General features: G+C 37.4%; 1 protein-coding gene across 1 annotated transcript; it reads left to right on the forward strand.

Moving 5' to 3' along the window:
- The first annotated feature begins 19,512 nt into the window (after window positions 1-19,512).
- LOC138894691 (NAC domain-containing protein JA2L-like) lies at window positions 19,513-20,031 on the forward strand. Its single transcript, XM_070179414.1, has one exon. It carries the CDS (start codon window positions 19,513-19,515, stop codon window positions 20,029-20,031), a length of 519 nt encoding a protein of 172 aa, XP_070035515.1.
- The last annotated feature ends 2,856 nt before the right edge of the window (window positions 20,032-22,887 follow it).

Genomic DNA, 22,887 nt, shown 5'->3' on the forward strand with positions numbered 1-22,887 from the left:
TCTGGGATGATTATGGGATGTTCAGTATTTAAATTTGTAAAACATTGGTATTTTATTCTGTGAATTCATCTTTTACTAGACAAATTGAAGTAAATTTACGATTTCAAAAATATTAAAATGAGAATTTACTACTTATTGGTGTTGGCTTGCCTGACAGTAGTGTCCGACACCATTACGACCTTTCAAGGATTTTTGGATCGTGACACTTATATCCAAATGTATCCTACGTGACCCGCAGCCTACATTACAACCAATTAAAAACATACTTGATCCTAGACTGAATGAGCTCGATTAGTAGAGTAGTACACTACGGGCAAGCCTATGGCGCATCTTTTGTGGCATATGAATGTTATTTCTGAGAGTGAGTGAATTCTTCCTATCTTGAGTTCCTAATTGTTCTTAAATTTTAATGTGTATGGAACTACTTTCTTTTGTTGTGTGAGGGTACTTGATTCATGAATGAAAGGTAATAATGTCATTGACCTATATGTTAGAGTAAGTTAGTGAGTGGTGAATAATGCATGGTACTTGTGAGTCAAATCTTGAGGTGAAGATGTTCCACCCTTATGCTTAGTCTATTTTAAAGATTCTTGGTGTGATGAGTTAGGAGAATTGTTTTAAAAGGTCGTGTCTATATAAAGTGTAGTTTGAATTCTCGAGGACGAGCAACGTTTAAGTGTAGGGTAGTGATGTTTGGTTATAATTCCATATTTATAGTGCATTACTTACCTTACATTTTGGGGCTTTAATGCTAAACTATACTATATTTGTGCTTAATTGAGTTTATTTTATGTGTAGGTACGTTAAAGACGAAATTGGGAGCAAAGTAGAGATTTTATGTGTATTTTATACACTACAAGAATGGAGTTATGATTATTTTATTAGTGGATATATAAGGATTAAAGTTTAACATTACAAAGGAAGACAAAAGAGACAAATCAAAAGAAGACAAAAAGAACAATTGAAAAAAGAAACAAAAACGTGAATTGGAAATGTTAGGCAACAAAATTGAATTGAAGAAGCAGCAAGCGTTGCAAGCTACTTTGCTCGCGTTAGAGCAGGCGAGGCGAGGATTAAAGCGCACGACAGAGCTTGCGTCACACGGGCTACAACGAGATGAAGCTCACATTTTGCCTCGCGCCGCGAGGCCTGTAGGGAGGGTGTTCCGGGTTTTAAAGCCTATTTTGTCTCCTTTTTGATTTTGGACTTGGTTATTTCGTTTAGACTTTTTCCCTACACATATAAATAGTCATTAAACATCATTTTTAGAGGAGTTTTTGCGATCGGAGGCAAGAACATCACGTGGAACAACTTTTGGAGGAGAAAATCATCGAGTTCTTCATTCATTTATCTTTTTTTAAATTTGTTTATGCAAAATACTTGAAAATTTATTACTACGAACATGAGTGGCTAAGCACTCTAGTTCTAGGGTTGTGGTTGACATGATTATTGACGTTTATTAATTACATCTTCGTTAATTCGGATTATCATCTTGTGGTTGTTTCTTTAATTCTAGTTTTAACTTGTGAATTGTTTTAGCTACCAATTCACCCTACTATCTATGCTATGCTTGGGGAAAGCAGTGTTTAGATTAGAGTAGAATTAGAGAGAGCTTGTATATGAACCCGTGGCTCGGGGGACAATTTCGCGATTAGGATAGGAATATACCTAACAGTCTTGCTTAATTTAATACCGTATTATATTCGTTCATGATAGACTCAATACCATAGGAATATATGATTGATATATTGTGGGTAGGCGAGTAGTATTGTGGGAACATGCTATTCATATAAACGATCCGGTTAATTAGCAACCATAGATAATCTGAATTAACGAGTGTGATTATTGAACTTAATAGGATTGATAAACCAACCACAACCCTGGATTTTTCACCTCCTCTGAATTAAAATCTCATCATACACATTTGCATTCTTGATAAATTAGTTGTTACTTGTTTAATTTCCGCAATAGTAGATTAATAGAAAACATCATTCTTAAATATCTTGGACAATTAATTAATTTTAGTTTGCTTAGTTGACAATTTTCTCTCAGTCTCTGTGTCACGACCCAAAATCCAACTAGTCGTGATGACACCTAACCCAACACGTTAGGTAAGCCAATTACCAGCTATTCAATTACAATGACAATTATTTAAAAGAAAATATCTAAAACCAATATATTTCCCCAAAAACTGGTAGTACAAATCATGAGTTTCTAAGAATTGAGTATACAAAGCGAAAATGAAATAAATACATAGTATGTTTGAATTATATATAAACAGAGATTTTATAAATCTAAGGCTACCCTAAACAAGAGGCAGCTACAGCAGGAACACAGGTACATCTTCAAATCCGGAAACCAACAAACACAGCCACAATGGCAGCCAATATCTGCACGCAATGTGCAGAAGTGCAGTATCATTACAACCGATCCCATGTACTGAATAAGTAACAAACCTAGCCTTAGGTTGAAAGCAGTGACAGGCTTCTACCAAGGTTGGGTCCAAAACCACTAGTCCACAACAATCCATAACAATATAAAGCAAATAATACCAGAAGAAATACAGAGATAAAATGCTCAGCCAAATCATGATTTCAAAAATAATAGTTCTTCCTTTCAAATATATCAGTGAAAACCCAAATCGTTTGCCGAAGTTGCCAAAAATATGAATAATTTAAGAACATTAATTTTTCCAAAATCCTTTCAATAATAAATAAAATATCTCATTTTCTTTCCCAGATAACCAGTGTAAAACAAATGCATCACTATGCCCATCTGTCAACGTGTGTGAGAAATCATGAATAATGTGATACCGTATAGCATGAGGAAAATACATCTCTATGCATATATGTCATGTATGCATGTCAATGCAATGTATCTCAGAGATTGCACTCATGTACTCACACTCTCTCAGAGTACTCAATCTCATTGTCTCACATTCTCTCTCACTGTGCTCAGCACACTCAATCACTCAGCGCTATACAATACCTGCTGCGGCGTGCAACCCGATCCTTGTTTATAGTCGACTGCGCTCACTGGGGTGTGTACAGACTCATGAGGGGCTCCTACAGCCCAAGCGCTATAAGCACGGATAACTCACGTGCCATAATATAAGCCAATAAGGCCTACTGCAGGTGGGCAGCCACGATCCATATAATAGTAATAATATATACAAAGCCAACATGGCCTAATGCGGCGTACGGCACGATCCCAAAAATATCCTCACAATCAGACCCTCGGCCTCCCTCAGTCATCAATCTCTCCAGTCTCTCTCTCATGGGCTCACAATGTCATGAGAACAGCCCAAAAATGATGATATGATGTATCAATAAATAACAACAGAGATTGAGATATGATATGCAATGAAATGAAAATGACTGAGTATGAATTTTCAACATAACCAATAATTCACAGCAATATGACCTCTGTGGGTCACAATTTCTATAGTGCACGCCCACACGCCCGTCACCTAGCATGTGCGTCACCTCCCAACAATTCACAAAATACATATATTCAGGGTTCATACCCTTAACTCAAAGATTAGAAGAGTTACTTATCTCGAACAAGCCAAATCCAATGTTGAGCAAGCTAAGCAATGCACCAGAAATTCCATTATGCGCGAATCAACTTCCAAACGGCTCGAATCTAGTCACAATTAATTTGATTCAGCTCACAAAAATTATAGGAATTAATTCCATATCAAAATACTAATATCTTCCAAAAATCTGAAATTACGCCCCAAAAATACCCGCGGGGCGCACGTCTCGGAATCAAATAAAACTCGCAAAATCCGAACACCCATTTAACCACGAGTCCAACCATACCAAAATTACTCAAATCCTACCACAACTCGGCTTTCAAATCCTCAATTAAAGCCTTTGAAGTTTTCTACCATTTTCAACCCAATCTTTACCCATTTGAACTCAACAATCTTTCTATAAACCTTATTGATATGTATAAATAATACTATTACACCCAAGAATCATACTCTTAATCACCCATCTTTACCCAAACTCGAAATTGAAGACTAGGGGTTAGAACCTTACCTCTTGGGTGAAGATCTTGTGATATTTCCTTATTGGATTTTAAAGCTTGAACAAGATCTTGATGAACAAAGCACTTGAGCTTCTTCCTCTCTCTAGAACACTCTCCCTTTTCTCTAAAAATATCAGAGTTTTGCTACAAAATGAGTCCCCAAGCCTATTTATCAAAATGGAGTCAGGTTATGAAAATAGAAAAATTAATCCTCCGAAAGCAGGTGTGCGGTCGCATAATGGGCTGCAAAATGGGTATGCGGGTCGCAAAATGCACTGCAAAATCGATGCCTAGAAATGGGTTTCACTGGACAGGTTTGCGACCATTTTGCGGTCGCATAACTACTTCTGCGATCGCATAATGGTTATGTAGGAATGTCCTTTGGTAATTTGGTCATAACTTCTTGTAGGAATGTCCAAATGATGAACGGTTTGAAGCGTTAGAAACTAGACTCAAAGATATTTCATTTGATAGGCAATACACCATATAATACTTCGTATCATGAGAGATATTCTTATTTGAAGTTGGGTCTTCTGCGAACTCACTTGAACTTTAGTCTATTATGAAATTTTCAACTTCTACATTCGATGCCGAAACCTATCGAATCAAGTCCGATTGACCTCAAATTTTTCACACAAGTCATAAATGACATAATGAAGCTATTCCAATTTCCATAATCGGATTCTGACCTCGATATCAAAAAGTCAACCCCCCGGTCAAACTTTTCAAAAATTCAACTTTCGGCATTTCAAGCCTAATTCCACTACGGACCTCCAAATAATTTTTCGGACACGCTCCTAAGTCCAAAATCACCATACGGAGCTATTGGAATCATCAAAACTCCATTACGGGGTCGTTTATACATAAGTCGACACCCGGTCACTATTTTAACTTAAGTTTTCAATTATGAGACTAAGAGTCTCATTTTACTCCGAAATCCTTCCGGACCCGAACCAACTAACTCGATAAGTCATAAATCAACTATAACGCATAAATTGAGCAGTAAATGGGGGAACGGGGTTGTGATATTCAAAACGATCGGTCGGGTCATTACATTCTCCCCCACTTAAACATACGTTTGTCCTCGAACATGCCAAGAGTTGTTCTTAACCTTCAAATTTCTTTTCCACCTTACCACGCATATACCCGGGGGTGATCTCACGTCACCCTATTCTATATAGGCATGACCACACAACATAACTGAAAATCATTAATTCAACCTTAGCCCAAAAACCATGGAACCAAATTTCTAACATCCAGAATTCTTTTCAAGACCCAAATCTCACATCTACACACTGTATAGGCCAGAACAAGTAGTATCCATCCATAACCATAATCTCAGATATAATCACATAACATACTACACAACTCGCATACTTGTAGCACCATTTCTGATCACAGTAACTACTCAAAACCAACCAAGTACTAGTATAAAACCCTGCATTCAATGAAATCTCATTCCGAAACCTTCGTACACTTCCAATGATGAAAGAAACAATCAAAAACTCATAACTACTCATCATATAAACTAGCCATGGAGATCTCTCACCCCAACCAGAACCATAATCATCTCCTAAGTCGACTTTCAATATTATCCTCCCGAATATACCATAATCAAGCCTCATAGTACCCATTTTAGGTCCAATGACTTTATATTATTAAACACCACTATCCCACAGACAAGCCACACCAATATAACTCAAGCCACGACTGCTCAATCTGTGTACCCAAATATGGGAGATATCTCAAGGAAGAGAATTGTATTGCAAGTTCAACAAGCACCACTACAACCGCAATGTTACAACCAACTCCTCTAATTTTGTGAAGAGGATAACCGCAGGTGCATGTGCACAATTGTAGAGGAAGGAAATTAATAGATCAGATAAATTATTATAGAAATAGAATTCCCACACACGGCACGGACAACTCACGTGCCAATAATATGAATCGCCCGGCATGGTCACATACCTCCAGTCCCAGCATATCATACATGAGCAATTAAACAAGTACACTTGTATATATGTCACGACCCAAAATCCAACTAGTTGTGATGGCACCTAACCCAACCCGCTAGGTAAGCCAACTTTCAATTATCCAATTCCAATAAGAATTATTAAAGCAATTTAATTAAATAATTATCTTAACTTTATACATTCTTCAAGAACTAGTAGTACAAATCATGAGCTTTTAAGAAGAGAGTATACAAAGCGGAAATAAAATAAATACATAGTCTGTTTGAATAATACATAAACAGAGCTTTTATAAATCTAAGGCCACTTTAAACAAGAGGCAGCAACAACGGAACACAGGTACATCTTCAAATCCGGCAACCATCGAACAAAGCAACAACGACAGCCAATATCGGCACGCAATGTGCAGAAGTGTAGTATCAGTACAACCGACCCCATGTACTGAGTAAGTAACAAACCTAGCCTTAGGTTGAAAGTAGTGACGAGCTTGTACCAAGGTCAGAGTCCAATTTCCATAACCAACAATAGTTCGTAACAATATTAAACAAGTAATACCAAAAGTAACTCAAAGAATAAATGCTCAGCTAAATAATGACTTCTGAAAATAGTTCTGCCTTTCAAGTACATCAATGAAAACCCAAATCGTTTACCGAAGTTACCAAAAATATGAATAAGTTTGAAAATAATAATTTTTCCAAAATCCTTTCAATAATAAATAAAATATCTCATTTTCTTTCCAGAAAACCAGTGTAAAACAAATGCATCACTATTCCCATCTGTCAATATGTGTGAGAAATCATGAATAATGTGATATCGTACAGCATGAGGAAAACACATCTCTATGCATATATGTCATGTGTGCATGTCAATGCAATGTATCTCAGAGATTGTACTCATGTACTCACACTCTCAGAGTAATCAATCTCACTGTTTCGCATTCGCTCTCACTATGCTCAGCACACTCAATCACTCAGCTCTATACAATACCTGCTGCGGCGTGCAGCCCGATCCCTGTTTATAGTCGACTGCGCTCACTGGGGGTGTACAGACTCATGAGGGGCTCCTACAGCCCAAGCGCTATAAGCACGGACAACTCACGTGCTGCACGGACAACTCACGTGCCATACTATAAATATCTGAATCCGCACGGCCAACTCACGTGCAATAATAATATAAGGATCCGCACGGCCAACTCACGTGCTGCACAGCCAACTCACGTGAAATAATAATATAAGGATCCGCACGGCCAACTCACGTGCAATAAGAAGCCAATAAGGCCTGTTGCAGGTGGGCAACCCTAATCCATACTAATAATATATATAAAGCCAACATGGCCTGCTACGGCGTGCATCCCGATCCCTAAAATATCCTCACAATCAGGCCCTCGTCCTCCCTCAGTCATCAATCTCTCCAGTCTCTCTCTCATGGGCTCACAATGTCATGAGAATAGCCTAAAATGATGATATGATGTATCAATAAATAACAACAGTGACTGAGATATGATATGCAAAGAAATGAATATGGCTGAGTATGAATTTTCATTTTAAAATAAATATTTCACAACAATATGACCTCTGTGGGTCCTAATAGTACTGGCACATAGCCTCAACATGATTTTTAATATGCTTTTCAGCTCAATTTCTTTAACTCATAAAATCGCATGGAAAATGTCAAGATCATCTAACTACAAAATTCCACAGAAATAATTATGTCACAATTTCTATAGTGCACGCCCACACGCCCGTCACCTAGCATGTGCGTCACCTCCCAACAATTCACATAATACATATATTCAGGGTTCATACCCTCAGCTCCAAGATTAGAAGAGTTACTTACCTCGAACAAGTCAAATCCAATGTCGATCAAGCAAAGAAATGCTCCAGAAATTCCATTATGCGCGTATCAACTTCCAAATGGCTCGAATCTAGTCACAATTAATTTGATTCAGCTCACAAAAATTATAGGAATTAATTCCATATCAAAATATTAATATTTTCCAAAAATCCAAAATTACACCCCAAAAATCACCCGTGGGGGCCACATCTCGGAATCCGATAAAAGTCACAAAATCCGAACCCCCATTCAACCACGAGTCCAACCATACCAGAATTACTCAAATCCGACCACAACTCGGCCTTCAAATCCTCAGTTAAAGTCTATGAATATTTCTACTATTTTCAACCCAAAATACTAATTTGTTGATAAAAACAATAATAGATTCGTGTAATTTAACCAAAACCGAGTTAGAATCACTTATCCCAATCCATATGGTGAAAATCGCCAAAAACATCGCTTCAATCCGAGCTCCATAGCTCCAATGTGTTAAAATGGCCGAAACCTCGCAATATATCTTCTGTCCAGGCATTTACTCTTCGCGATCGCGAAGCACAAAAATTTTCAGCCCTAAAATTGCTCTTCGCGATCGCGGAAAATGCTTCGCGATCACGAAGAACAAACTCCCCAACTCTTCCGGACAGCCTCTAGTATAATGGTCATAACTTTTTTTACATAACTCCAAATTGTAATTAGTTTAAATTTCTGAAAACTAGACACCAAGGGCTTTCATTTGTTGCTCACCTCCCAATTCCTTATATATTGTTAGATATAAGCTTACAAAGTCAGCCCTGTGCAACAGAGATTTCCAAATTCTTCCCAGATAGTTTATAGTTTATCCACCATAACCTTTTATAAACAACTCCAAATGACATATGGTTTACATTTCTGAAAACTAGACATCAAGGGCTACAACTTTCTTTTTTGGATCATATCCAAATTCCTTATAGATTGTGAGATATAAGCTTCGAAAGTCGAGTCAGTGCAGCAGAGATTTTGTTCTACGCGATCGCGAAAGAGCTTCCATGATCGCAATTCACAAGGTTCCAAACTGCTGTTTGCTCTTCGCGAACGCAACCTAATGTTCGCGATCGCGATGCACACCTCTGTAGGCAGAAACCAGCAACTAAAAATGGCCTAGAAATGGTCCAAAACCACCCCGAAACTCACCCGAGCCCCCTCGGGACCTCAACCAATTATACCAACAAGTTCTAAAACATCATACAAACTTAGTCGAAGCCTCGAATCACATCAAACAACGCTAAAACTACGAATCACACAACAATTCAAGCCTAATGAACTTTGAACTTTCAAATTCTATATTTTGTGCCGAAATACATCAAATCAATCCGGAATGATTTCAAATTTTGCACACAAGTCATAAATGACATAACGAAGCTATTCCAATTTCCAAAATCGGATTCCGACCTCGATATCAAAAAGTCAACCCCCGGTCAAACTTTCCAAAAATTCAACTTTCGGCATCTCAAACTTAATTCCACTACGGACCTTCAAAAAAATTTCCGGACACGCTCCTAAGTAAAAAATTACAATACGGAGCTATTGGAATCATCAGAATTAAATTCAGAGGTCGTTTACACATAAGTCGACATCTGGTCACTATTTTAACTTAAGCTTTAAACCTTGAAACTAAGTGTTCCAATTCATTCCAAACACTCACCGGACCCAAACCAATTGCCCCGACAAGTCACACAACAACTGTAAAGCCCAATTTGAGCAGTAAATGGGGAAATGGGGTTGTAATACTCAAAACGACCGGTCGGGTAGTTACAATATATGATAATGAAATAAGATTCTCATGCTCCTGGATTGGTAAAAATAACACGCCATAGTATAAGCATGTGCAAAGTCTATTATCACACTTCAAATCGGCGATTTAACGTAGAAATAGTAACTACCCCGTTTATTCGGGGGAATTAGCCTCTTTGTAACCTCAAATGTAACCCAGATAGTTTTCAAAAAAGGTACGAACATAAGAAACTTTATAACTTTACGCTTAACAGTCAACTCTAGGCATATCATAGCCTAAGCATTCTTTCAAGTAGGAATACTTTCCCCGATACCCACACATAGGCTCAACCTCACATATATGTGCACTCATAGCGTGTAGCTATCACAAATAATTAACGCAACTAGTGCCTCCACTAGGCTTTAAATAAAATATTCACCTCAAATAGGTCACAACCCCGAAACAATATACTTTTGAGAACTCCCAGTCTCCAAATTCATCGAACACATGAATCACCATAACTGATTCCAACTCCAGCACTAAAATGACTAACACATCTTCCATTCACGATAATCCCATGGGGGATACTTTCATAATTATTCCGTTCCACATAGCAATAACTTGAATATCATCAGTCTATCAACCAGGTGAGTATTACAATACCGATGAACATCCGTAAGTCAAAACACAACGCGCCTTCTGAAATGCGAACCCTTCTCAGGAATTACCAAGCAGTTATAACACCCATCGAAATATCTAAACCTGACCACGCTGTCCAATATTCGTTACCTTCTCTTTAAGACTGAACTGTGACCCTTTACATGTAAATCCTAATCCCTCACAATACACCACATCTATTATGCCATCATGTGAAAACATAAGAATCCTATTATCAACATTTAGTCACCAACAATTTACATACTTTATTAGTTTGAAACTGTTCTCTTGGTTCTTTCCAGGAGGAAATCACAATACACAACACGTTCTCCACACCGGTAGAAACGTATCCGATTCAAACCATGGTAGAAACCATCATGAACACTTTGAAATCCATCTGCACATAACCAAGCTATTAGAACTAAATTCCTCTAACTCGACCAAACCATGTAGGTCACCAAAACCCAAGAATATTGCCACTTATACGTTTTTGAATCCATTAGCACCTTCTCGAGAGTCACCCATTTTACTCAAATCTGAAAATTACACCGCCCAAACTTGCTGAAAGACACGTGCCTCATTAGCACAACAACACTCAAAGAAGTAACTCTACTTTAATGCCACATATCAAATTCATACTCTGTGCACACTACATCATTCACAAATAACAACTCACTCATCCCACGATTTTCATATACTCATAAGTGCAATATAACCCGTATGCAGGAATTTCCTTACTAGAGTCATTCTCGAACTCCACCTATGCAAGTCATCACTTATTCCCAAGTAAACCTCAGACCAAAACAAACTTTTGACGCATAGCCATGAATTAAATTGCCAATAGCAGAATCACCCACTTGGCTCGAAGCCATAAATCAAAACATTCGATAACTCCCAATAACCATACTCTCTTACTGCCATAATGCTGTAGTCAGTTCAATGAAAATTCTTCTCAAGCTCATGCAACACCAACCATAAAATACCTCAATCATCCTCTAAGCTCGCAATCATTCTCTTGTCACTCAAGTCAAGTTTCTCAGCTAGATTCAATTTCAAATCTCCGCACATACGCCCTGCTGGCAGAAAAGAAACTCTCAACTCCTATATAAGGAACATTACCGAACCTATAAATCTAAAAGCACTATTTACAACTAAAGCTACCGAGCTTAAGCTGCGGTCTAAACCTGGCCTCAAGTCCTCTAGACTGGCCCATCACCAAAACACATAATACACATCTTGAACCTCGGTCATAGAATCACAAGTCGGCGATGCACAACTGATAGCGAGCGCTCATGTGCGCATAAGAATACGTGGAAGAAATTCAAAGAGTTATGTCTCAACTTGAATCAATCTTGCACGATAAGGAAAGAAAGATAGCAAGTATATATCCTAAATGCCCTGTAGCCTCTCGAAGATAAGTATGGACGTCATCATATCGATCCGCAAGACTCTACTAGACAGTTGCTCATGACTTGTAGAACCTATGAACCTAGAGCTCTGATACCACCTTGTCACGACCCAAAATTCAACTAGTCGTGATGGCACCTAACCCAACCCGTTAGGTAAGCAAATTACCAACTATTCAATTATAATGACAATTATTTAAAAGAAAATATCTAAAAATAATACATTTCCCCAAGAACTGGTAGTACAAATCATGAGCTTCTAAGAATAAAGTATACAAAGCGGAAATGAAATAAATACATAGTCTATTTGAATAATACATAAACAGACATTTTATAAATCTAAGGCTACCCTGAACAAGCGGCAGCTACAACAGGAACGCAGGTACATCTTCAAATCCGGAAACCATCGAACACAGCCACAACGGCAACCAATATCTGCACGCAATGTGCAGAAGTGCAGTATCATTACAACTGACTCCATGTACTGAGTAAGTAACAAACCTAGCCTTAAGTTGAAAGCAGTGACGAGCTTCTACCAAGGTCAGGTACAAAACCACTAGTCCACAACAGTCCATAACAACATAAAGTAAATAATACCAGAAGAAACACAGAGATAAAATGCTCAGCCTAATCATGATTTCAAAAATAATAGTTCTTCCTTTCAAATACATCAGTGAAAACCCAAATCGCTTGCCTAAGTTGCCAAAAATATGAATAATTTAAGAACATTAATTTTTCCAAAATCCTTTCAATAATAAATAAAATATCTCATTTTCTTTCCCAGATAACCAGTGTAAAACAAATGCATCACTATGCCATCTGTCAACGTGTGTGAGAAATCATGAATAATGTGATACCGTACAGCATGAGGAAAACACATCTCTATGCATATATGTCATGTATGCATGTCAATGCAATGTATCTCAGAGATTGCACTCATATACTCACACTCTCTCAGAGTACTCAATTTCATTGTCTCGCATTCTCTCTCACTGTGCTCAGCACACTCAATCACTCAGCGCTATACAATACCTGCTGCGGCGTGCAGCCCAATCCCTGTTTATAGTCGACTGCGCACACTGGGGATGTGTACAGACTCATGAGGGGCTCCTACAGCCCAAGCGCTATAAGCACGGACAACTCACGTGCTGCACGAACAACTCACGTGCCATAATATAAGCCAATAAGACCTGCTGCAGGTGGGCAGCCCCGATCCATATAATAGTAATAATATATATAACGCCAACATGGACTACTGCGGCGTGCAGCCCGATCCCAAAAATATCCTCACAATCAGGCCCTCGGCCTTCCTCAGTCATTAATCTCTCCAGTATCTCTCTCATGGGCTCACAATGTCATGAGAATAGCCCAAAATTGATGATATGATGTATCAATAAATAACAACAGAGACTGAGATATGATATGCAATAAAATGATTATGACTGAGTATGAATTTTCAACATAACCAATAATTCACAGCAATATGACCTCTGTGGGTCCCAATAATACTGGCACATAGCCTCAAAATGATTTTTAATATGCTTTTCAGCTCAATTTCTTTAACTCATAAAACCGCATGGAAAATGCCAAGATTATTTAACTACAAAATTTCACAGAAAAAATTATGTCACAATTTCTATAGTGCACGCCCACACGCCCGTCACCTAGCATGTGCGTCACCTCCCAACAATTCACAAAATACATATATTCAGGGTTCATACCCTTAACTCAAAGATTAGAAGAGTTACTTATCTCGAACAAGCCAAATCCAATGTCGAGCAAGTTAAGCAATGCTTCAGAAATTCCATTATGCGCGTATCAACTTCCAAACGGCTCGAATCTAGTCACAATTAATTTGATTCAGCTCACAAAAATTATAGTAATTAATTCCATATCAAAATACTAATATTTTCTAAAAATCTGAAGTTACGCCCCAAAAATTACCCATGGGGCCCACGTCTCGGAATCAAATAAAACTCACAAAATCCGGACACCCATTCCACCGCGAGTCCAACCATACCAAAATTACTCACATCCGACCACAACTCGGCCTTCAAATCCTCAATTAAAGTCTTTGAAATTTTCTACCATTTTCAACCCAATCTTTACCCATTTGAACTCAACAATCTTTCCATAAACCTTATTGATATGTATAAATAATACTATTACACCCAAGAATCATACTCTTAATCACCCATCTTTACCCAAACTCGAAATTGAAGACTAGGGGTTAGAACCTTACCTCTTGGGTGAAGATCTTGTGATATTTCCTTGTTGGATTTCAAAGCTTGAACAAGATCTTGATGAACAAAGCACTTGAGTTTCTTCCTCTCTCTAGAACACTCACCCTTCTCTCTAAAAATATCAGAGTTTTGCTACAAAATGAGTCCCCCAGCCTATTTATCAAAATGAGGTCAGGTTATGAAAATAGAAAAATTAACCCTCCGAAAGCAGGTCTACGGTCGCATAATGGGCCGCAAAATGGGTATGTTGGTTGCAAAATAAACCGCAAAATCGATGCCCAGAAATGGGCTTCACTGGACAGGTTTGTGACCATTTTGCGGTCGCATAACTACTTCTGCAATCGCATAATGGTTCTGCGATCGCAGAATTGGTCGCAAAATCGCATTTTTCCAGCCGTTGGTAATTTGGTCATAACCTTTTGTAGGAATGTCCAAATGATGAACGGTTTGAAGAGTTAGAAACTAGACTCTAAGATATTTCATTGGATAGGTAATACACCATATAATACTTCGTATTATGAGAGGTATGCTCATTTGAAGTTGGGTCTTGTGCGAACTCACTTGAACTTTAGTCTATTATGAAATTTCCAACTTCTACATTCGATGCCGAAACCTATCGAATCAAGTCCGATTGACCTCAAATTTTTCACACAAGTCATAAATGAGATAATAAAGCTATTTCAATTTCCATAATCATATTCCGACCTCGATATCAAAAAGTCAACCCCCCGGTCAAACTTTCCAAAAATTCAACTTTCGGCATTTCAAGCATAATTCCACTACGGACCTCCAAATAATTTTTTGGACACGCTCCTAAGTCCAAAATCACCATACAGAGTTATTGGAATCATCAAAACGCTATTACGGGGTCGTTTATACACAAGTCGATACCATTTTAACTTAAGTTTTTAATTATGAGACTAAGAGTCTCATTTCACTCCGAAATCCTTCCGGACCCGAACCAACTAACTCGATAAGTTATAAATGAACTGTAAGGCATAAATTGAGCAGTAAATGGGGGAACGGGGTTGTGATACTCAAAATAATCGATCGGGTCATTACACTCTGTGGGTTCGACATCCTACTTTTGAGTGACTTTATTACTTGACGGCCACGTATACTTGCGTGTACTTGGGGAACCAAAAATTTCTCCTTTGCGAAGGCAAACTTGATCATTAAAGAAAATACTGATCTATTGCGACAAATAGAGATCCTTTATCTAGTTTCTTAATATCCCATTGCATGGGATGTGATAGACAATGAGTCAAAAGCATCTTGGAGTTGGTTTATATACAACTTAATATCTGATTTGGAGTGGATTAACAGTTATGTTTGATACGCAAAAGCTATTTTACCAAAACTTTCTGGCTTAAATTTCTACTTCATGTGTTATTATTTTGTTTTATTCATCTCTATTTTGTAGGGTTCTGTTTGATTCAGTTATGTTTTGTAAGGATTGGTACCAAGCATTCCTGAATTACTACCAAATTTTGAGCATCGAATGTGTGCTAGGCACATATGGTCTAACTGGTTAAAAACTTGGAGAGGTGAGGAGATGAGAAAGCAATTTTGGAGGTATTCTAAGGCTAGTTTTGAGGTGAAGTTGAAAGAAGAACTGGTTGGGAAAACTTGTATATGTGAAAGCCTATTGAAATATAACAAAAAGTATTGATGCAGAGCTTTTTTTCTTGAACACTTCAAATGTGATATTATAGAAAATAATATGTGCGAGACCTTTAATTCTTGGATATTGGCACCTAGGCACGAGTCTATTATTAGCATGTTAGAGGACATTAGATATAAAATAGTTAGGAGACATGTTGATATGATAAAGTTTGCAGAGATTTGGATTACAGACATTTCTCCTATGGCAAGGGTGATTCTAGAAGAAAATAAGGAGTTTTCTAGGAAATGCAAAATTTTGTGATTTGGAACTGATGGGTTTGAGGTTGATTAGTATTAATACATATATATAGTGAACTTGAGGAGAAGAACATGCACTTGTAGATCCTGGCAGTTAAGAGGGATCTGTTGTGCACATGCAATATGTGCAATCTATCACCAAGATAAAGAATAAGAACCGTATAATTATGTGGATAACTGGCATAGAAAAGAGACATTTCTCAAGGCATATCAATACTTTCTTGAACAAATTCCTAATATGAAGATGTGGCCTGACACTAATAACATGGTAATTGAGCCTCCAGCACCAAAGCCAATGTCAGGCAGACCTCCCAAAAAAAGAAGAAAGGCCAAGAATGAGCCATAAAAAAAGAAGTATGGCAAGCTCTCCAAGAAAGGAGTGAAGATGACATGTTCAAAATGTCATCAAGGAGGCCATAACAAGTCTTGCTTCCAATCAAGGGTAAGTTGTAACGTTTTTCACCTTTCTTTTCACTTCAAATGCTAACTTAAATAAATGTTATAATTGGAAATTTTTTTTAGGGTGGAATTGGAGAGTCTACAAGTAAACAGTCAACTCAAGCAATTCAAGAAAACTAAGGAAGTTAAGCAACTCAAGAATCTAGTGCACCTAATACAAGCAGTGGCAGAGGGAGGGGAAACAATACTAGATTTGGCATGAGTGCATTCCAAATGCACCTCCAGCAACTGCTCCTAGAAAACTTATTGTTGGGGTTAAAAGAGCAATCAAATGGGACTAAGGTTGTGAAGGATACTAGTGCAGTCAATATTGATCTTGATCTTAAACCTTCTGGCTTAAGTTTAAAGGCAGAAATGCTATTACTACTTTCTAGCTATAACAACTAAGTGCAAACAGGAGAAACCAAATTGGATCTTCAACAACTACCTCTTCAGTTGCAAGTCCAGCCCCTCCAGCACCATAATGCAAAAGAGCATTCTCAAGAATGTAGTTGTGTTAGGATTATGCTATTTTGAGTTCATGTATTTTGCTAAGTATCCAGACTTGCATTAATTATTCTGTCTTTTTTGGGTCACTAGTTGACATTATTTTAAGAAGTTATATTCAAGCTTTGTTGCAATTCTATTCAACTTTTGGAAATATGACTGGTGTTGTATAACACTTTAGTTGTGAATGCAATTTAAATTCTATTGGTAGCCTCAACATTCGTGCTATTTGTTGCTTTTATAACATGAGTTGGCGACCTCAATAACCTTTGCAACAGTTGTGAATGCAACTGCTGTGCTTTTTCTTCAAATGAACATAAGATATGGCTCATAAGGTGGACTGTATGTGCTTGGTAAATCTGGAAGATGGTAGGCTGTGATGGATGTTTTGCTGAGTACTTATCAGTTGAGTTCAATTACAACTTCAACATGTTAGCACTTCGAATTCCATATTTGAACCAGTACATAAAAAAAATGACAGAAAATTTCTTCAATTCATTGAAATAAGGCCACAGACCACAATTACATTCACACAAACTACAAGTTAAGAAACATCCAAAATATATCAACCACCATTACAAATGCAAAATACAAGAGCTAAGGCTTATATGACATAATGGCATCAAAACGCTTCCACTCCAACCACATGCAGAACCACAACAACTTCAACGATCGAAGGCACAATAGAAAACCCAGATATTTAGCATTATTACTATAACAGAAGCCAATTTCTTCCTCCGTATTCTTGCTCATGCCCTTTCTTCTTCAAAAGCTTTGACCCTGTTTAATAAACCCCAAATAACCCTATTCGCTTGGCTAGGAAACTCGTCATTAACCCACCTAAAATACTTACATCCACCTTTGTCCTTCAAAAAAAAAAAAAAAATTGATTCAAACTAAAATCGGGGACAACATAGTAAAAATAATTAATTGTAGTTAATTAACACTTACCTTTTCAATTTTGCATCCATAGAACCTCCTTCCAGGATTAGATGGAGACCATGAAGTTTTTAATTGACATTCATGATCACATCGACATGACACTACTAAAAATTCGGCAAAAACCGACCAAGGTCGATCGACCAACTTTTGTCGGTTTTCTTTGGCGCAAAAATGCGGGAAACTATTTTTGAATCCCGCGAAATTTATGTTTCAAGAAACCGACAAACTTTGGTCGGTTTTTCAATTAAAATAAATAAAAATTAATATTAAAAAAACCGACCAAAATTGGTCGGTTAATTCGGCCGGTCATTTAAAAAAACCGACCAACTTTGGTCGGTAATTTTACTTTTTAATAAAACCGACCAACTTTGGTCGGTTATTTTCGTGCGAAAATACAATTAAAGAGTATAAATCAAATAAATGACAGTCTTAAAACAAAATGTACCAATGGTGTAGTGGTAGAATAGCATCCTCCCACAGTACAGACCCCGGTTCGATTCCCACATGCCCTTTCTTCTTCAAAAGCTTTTTACCGTTTATATTTTACTGTTGAAATAGTTTTTGTCAGCATATTTTTAATGTTCTCGCGCTCAACAGCAGTGATGCTCACGTTATATGCCATGTCAGTCGGATGTGTTAAAATAGTACAGTAAAGATAGAGTTTAAGTGTTCCGTTGGTAAATGGCTTAGTTGAGGTGTTCAAGTGGAATTTTTGGGATAGTGAAAATGTCTGTCTATGTATTCTGCCAATATTATTTTAGTATACGCCTTTTAAAATAAATAAAAACATCAAATTCTATTTTTATAAAAAGCCAAAGATAATGTCATACGTAAAAATAACATATTTTTGGAAGCTTTAACATTGGTTTTTTTTTTAAAGAAAAAAAATTACTCATGATAAATGAATAAATAGAGTACATCGTTTCTATTATTTAACTCCTAAGTTTCCACATTCAGACAAATTATTGGGGATTGTTTGTGTTTGAAGAATTAATTCAATGATTTGACCTTCCATGGACTAGGCGGAACGTTAATAAAGCGGCTCTCTCTTGCTCGTATAGCTTTATCTTTGTAACTCGTGTAACTTGGGATTTCTATCCCTCATGTTTAACTTTTATTTTTTGTTTTGATGCTTCTCATTTAAAGAACAAGGATTTTTCATAACGTAACTCTGTTTTGACTTGGTTGTTTAATAAATATTTATTGCTTAAAGAAAAAATCTGCTAAGTTCCCACATATTAACACTTTTTTTTATTTACTACGAACAATTTCTACATATTAACAATTTCTGTTACGTTTTAAAATGAAATATAAACATAAAATTCTATAAAAATAAAAAAACTCAAGAATACACAAAAATAACATATATTTCACGGTAAGATTGACAAAAATATATTAATTTGGAAATTCTTTTAACTCTTTCGTTTCTTTGAAAGATTACTACATGCTAAATGAATAAATATTGTACATTGTTTTTATTATTTAACTCCCATGTTTCCATATATTAACAATTCCTTTTTTTTAAATTATTTTACAACGAACAATTTCGACCGTTAGAAGAAAGTTTCCTAAATTGTTACACGTTTGGTTTCCTACAAAGGCAGGGATTTCAGGTAAAATTTGTTGAATATACTTGGGCTTCACCTACTTCCCTAAAATCGAACTCATTGCCGTTGATCATAATCAACTTTTTGTTCTATAAATACAAAGTATCTAAACTCCTAAGTCATATATATAGCCCTATTTTATCACTCAAAACTCTCTAGTCTCGGCCGCTGCGTTTTTTTCATCTTCATATTCAAGAAACAATGAATATGATGGAGTTAGATAATCTTGGAGAAGGATATCGATTTCGACCGACGGATTCAGAGTTAGTGAAATTTCTTTTGAGGTTTGTTGCTAAGCAAGAATTGCATGACAATGGTTTTATTGCAATGTATGATGTTTACAAACAAGAACCTTGGGTAACTTACACAAGTATTTACCGTTACTTTATTACACCAAGGAAGAAGAACAAGGGAAGGTTTAGTAGGATTGTAGGAAAAAGAGGTGGAACTTGGAAACAACAAGATAAGGGAAGAGCTGTTACTATAAAGAGTTGTGATCAGAGGAAAAAAGATTTGATTATTGGACGAATGAAGAGTATGTGTTATACTGAGAAGAATAATAATAAGTGTATTAATTCTGATGATTATAATGATGGTAAGTGGCTAATGAAGGAATATGTGTTGTCTGATCCTATTCTTAATAAGTTCAGTAATTCTGAGCGTAAAGATTATGTTATTTGTGCCATAAAAAAGTTGCCCAAAAGAAGTACTTACTTGTAATTTTAGTCAGACTAGTAATGTGACAACTACTATGGAGTCATGTTCTGAACAAGAGAAGGTGGATACTGAGGTGACTTCTGATATAAATAATTATGTTGATCAGCCATTGATGGATCAGGACTATTTTGTTGAGAAAGCAATAGTAGAATCTGTTGAACCATTAATGGTGGAAACTGTTGGGATAAATTCGGTTAAGCCTTTGATGGATCAGGAATATACTGAGATGATCACTCCTATCTATTATGTTGAAGAACCAATGGAGGAATCTAAGGTGCAAAGTCACGAGGCTACTGGTGTAGAGAATGGTTCGTCGTTGGGGCTAACTACTTTTTCTCAATTTCAAGAATCTATGATCGCTGACTTTGAGAACGCGATGCAAGAATTTAATGTGCCTGAAATAATGGTTAGATCGGATGAAAATATGGGCTGTGACACACTATTGGAGAAGATCCAGACACAAGATCAAGAAGAAGAAGGTTGTTCTTTTGCTGTTAATGAGGAGCATAATATTGCATTTATGGAATCTGAAGTCAAGGCTACAAGTTTTCTTGAACTACTAACTGGTTGCAGGGGTTATGGTATGGGGAACAATCAGGTGCAATTGGTACCTGATCAATCGACTACAATAACAACAACTATGCCTCAATTCCTAGAAAGTTGGGATCGGTTGTATGAATCTTCAATGTCCATGTCGTTGGTACCTGAATCGACTACTATGCTAAATTCTAATGAAATTGCAACAGGAGAATGTGACACAACACCTTGTTCTATTCAACCAGCAAATTGATATTACCAACAACCACTATTGAAGTACCTGAGGTAAATTTAGAATCTGAAGGGAATACTATTCTGCAGTTGGAGGGACCAGCCTATGTTGAACCTGAGCTGCACACACAAGAGGGGGGTGAGTTAGTACAACTTGATGAGGGTACGGGTAACGAGGAGGATGTTTTGACGGGGGAAACAATTACTGAAAAAGAAACTAGCTTCATTACTGATCTTGTGGACGCCATGTTAGATAATGCGCCTTTTGATACTCACGTCTTGGGGAAGTTTATTAATTACATGAAACTGATAATGAAAAACAAGATCATGTTTGGTTCCTTTTAATTCGTTGCGCGCACGCACACAAATGAAATCGTATAAAGACAATCCGTATTTGATATAACTATCGTGCAAGTATTTTACCATTAAGAATCAAACAATCTCTTGTTACAGATTGTATATTAATCTATTATAATTATAGGATATCCCCTTTCGCGAATGACTATTTATCCGAGTGATTTATGATGTTTGGCTATAATTCCATATTTTTAGTGCATTACTTACCTTACATTTTGGGCTACAACGAGATGAAGCTCGCGTTTTGCCTCGCGCCGCGAGGCCTGTAGGGAGGGTGTTCCGGGTTTTAAAGCCTATTTTGTCTCCTTTTTGGTTTTGGTCTTGGTTATTTCGTTTAGACTTTTTTCCTACACATATAAATAGTCATTAAACATCATTTTTAGAGGAGTTTTTGCGATCGGAGGCAAGAACATCACGTGGAACAACTTTTGGAGGAGAAAATCATTGAGTTCTTCATTCATTTATCTTTTTTTTAAATTTGTTTATGCAAAATACTTGGAAATTTATTACTACGAACATGAGTGGTTAAGCACTCTAGTTCTAGGGTTGTGGTTGACATGATTATTGACGTTTATTAATTACATCTTCGTTAATTCGGATTATCATCTTGTGGTTGTTTCTTTAATTCTAGTTTTAACTTGTGAATTATTTTAGCTACCAATTCACCCTACTATCTATGCTATGCTTGGGGAAAGCCGTGTTTAGATTAGAGTAGAATTAGAGAAAGCTTGTTTCTGAACCCGTGGCTCGGGGGACTGTAATGACCCGACTTGTCGTTTAAAGAATTTACGTCCTGTTCAGTAACTTAAGGTTTCGAGCAGCCTCGCGATATGTATTATGACTCGCGTGTGTGGTCAAGTTTGAATTACGGATGACTCGGAGTGATTTGGGACACTTAGTTCCTAAAAAGGGAGCTTAAGTCTTAGGATTTTGATCGTAGTCAGAACTGTATGAAGACGACTTCGGAATGGAGTTCCGTCGGTTCCGTTAGCTCCGTATGATAATTTTGGACTTAGGAGCGTGTTCGAAAAATTATTTGGAGGTCCGTAGTGGAATTAAGCTTGAAATGGCGAAACTCAAAATTTTGGAAAGTTTGACCGTGGTGTTGACTTTTTGATATCGGGGCAATTCCGAGATTTGGAACAGCTCCGTTATGTTATTTGGGACTTGCCTGCAAAATTTAACGTCATTCCGGGTTGGTTTGATAGGTTTCGGCACGAGTTTTAGAAGTTGGAAGTTTTTGAAGTTTATAAGTTCGATTTGTGGTGCGATTTGTATTTTCGGCATAATTTGATGTGATTTGAAACCTCGAGCAAGTCCGTGATATGTTATGGGACTGGTTAGCATGATTGGACGGGATCCCGAGGGGCTCGGGTGTATTTCGGAGTGGTTTCGGACCAAATTGAAGCTGTTTGGATTGCTGTTGCTGAAGTCTGGTTTCCTTCTTCGCGAACGCGAAGGAAGTCCCGCGTTCGCGAAGAAGAGTTTGAGGGGCTGATGATTTTTCCTTCGCGAACGTGAAGCTGTGAATGCGAACGCGAAGAAGGAACAGGGCAAGCCTTTGCGAACGCGGCCCAGGAAACGCGAACGCGAAGAAGAAAAGGAAGATAGGGGCGCGGGGTCATTTGGCCTTCGCGAACGCGAAGCTTGAAACGCAAACACGGAGGAGTTTGTCAGCTGGTCTTCGCGAACGCGAAGAGGAAATGATGGGGCAGAAGCAATTGGCCTTCACGA

This window comes from Nicotiana tomentosiformis, chromosome 6 (genome assembly GCF_000390325.3).
Source record: "Nicotiana tomentosiformis chromosome 6, ASM39032v3, whole genome shotgun sequence".
Classification (NCBI taxonomy): Eukaryota; Viridiplantae; Streptophyta; class Magnoliopsida; order Solanales; family Solanaceae; genus Nicotiana; species Nicotiana tomentosiformis.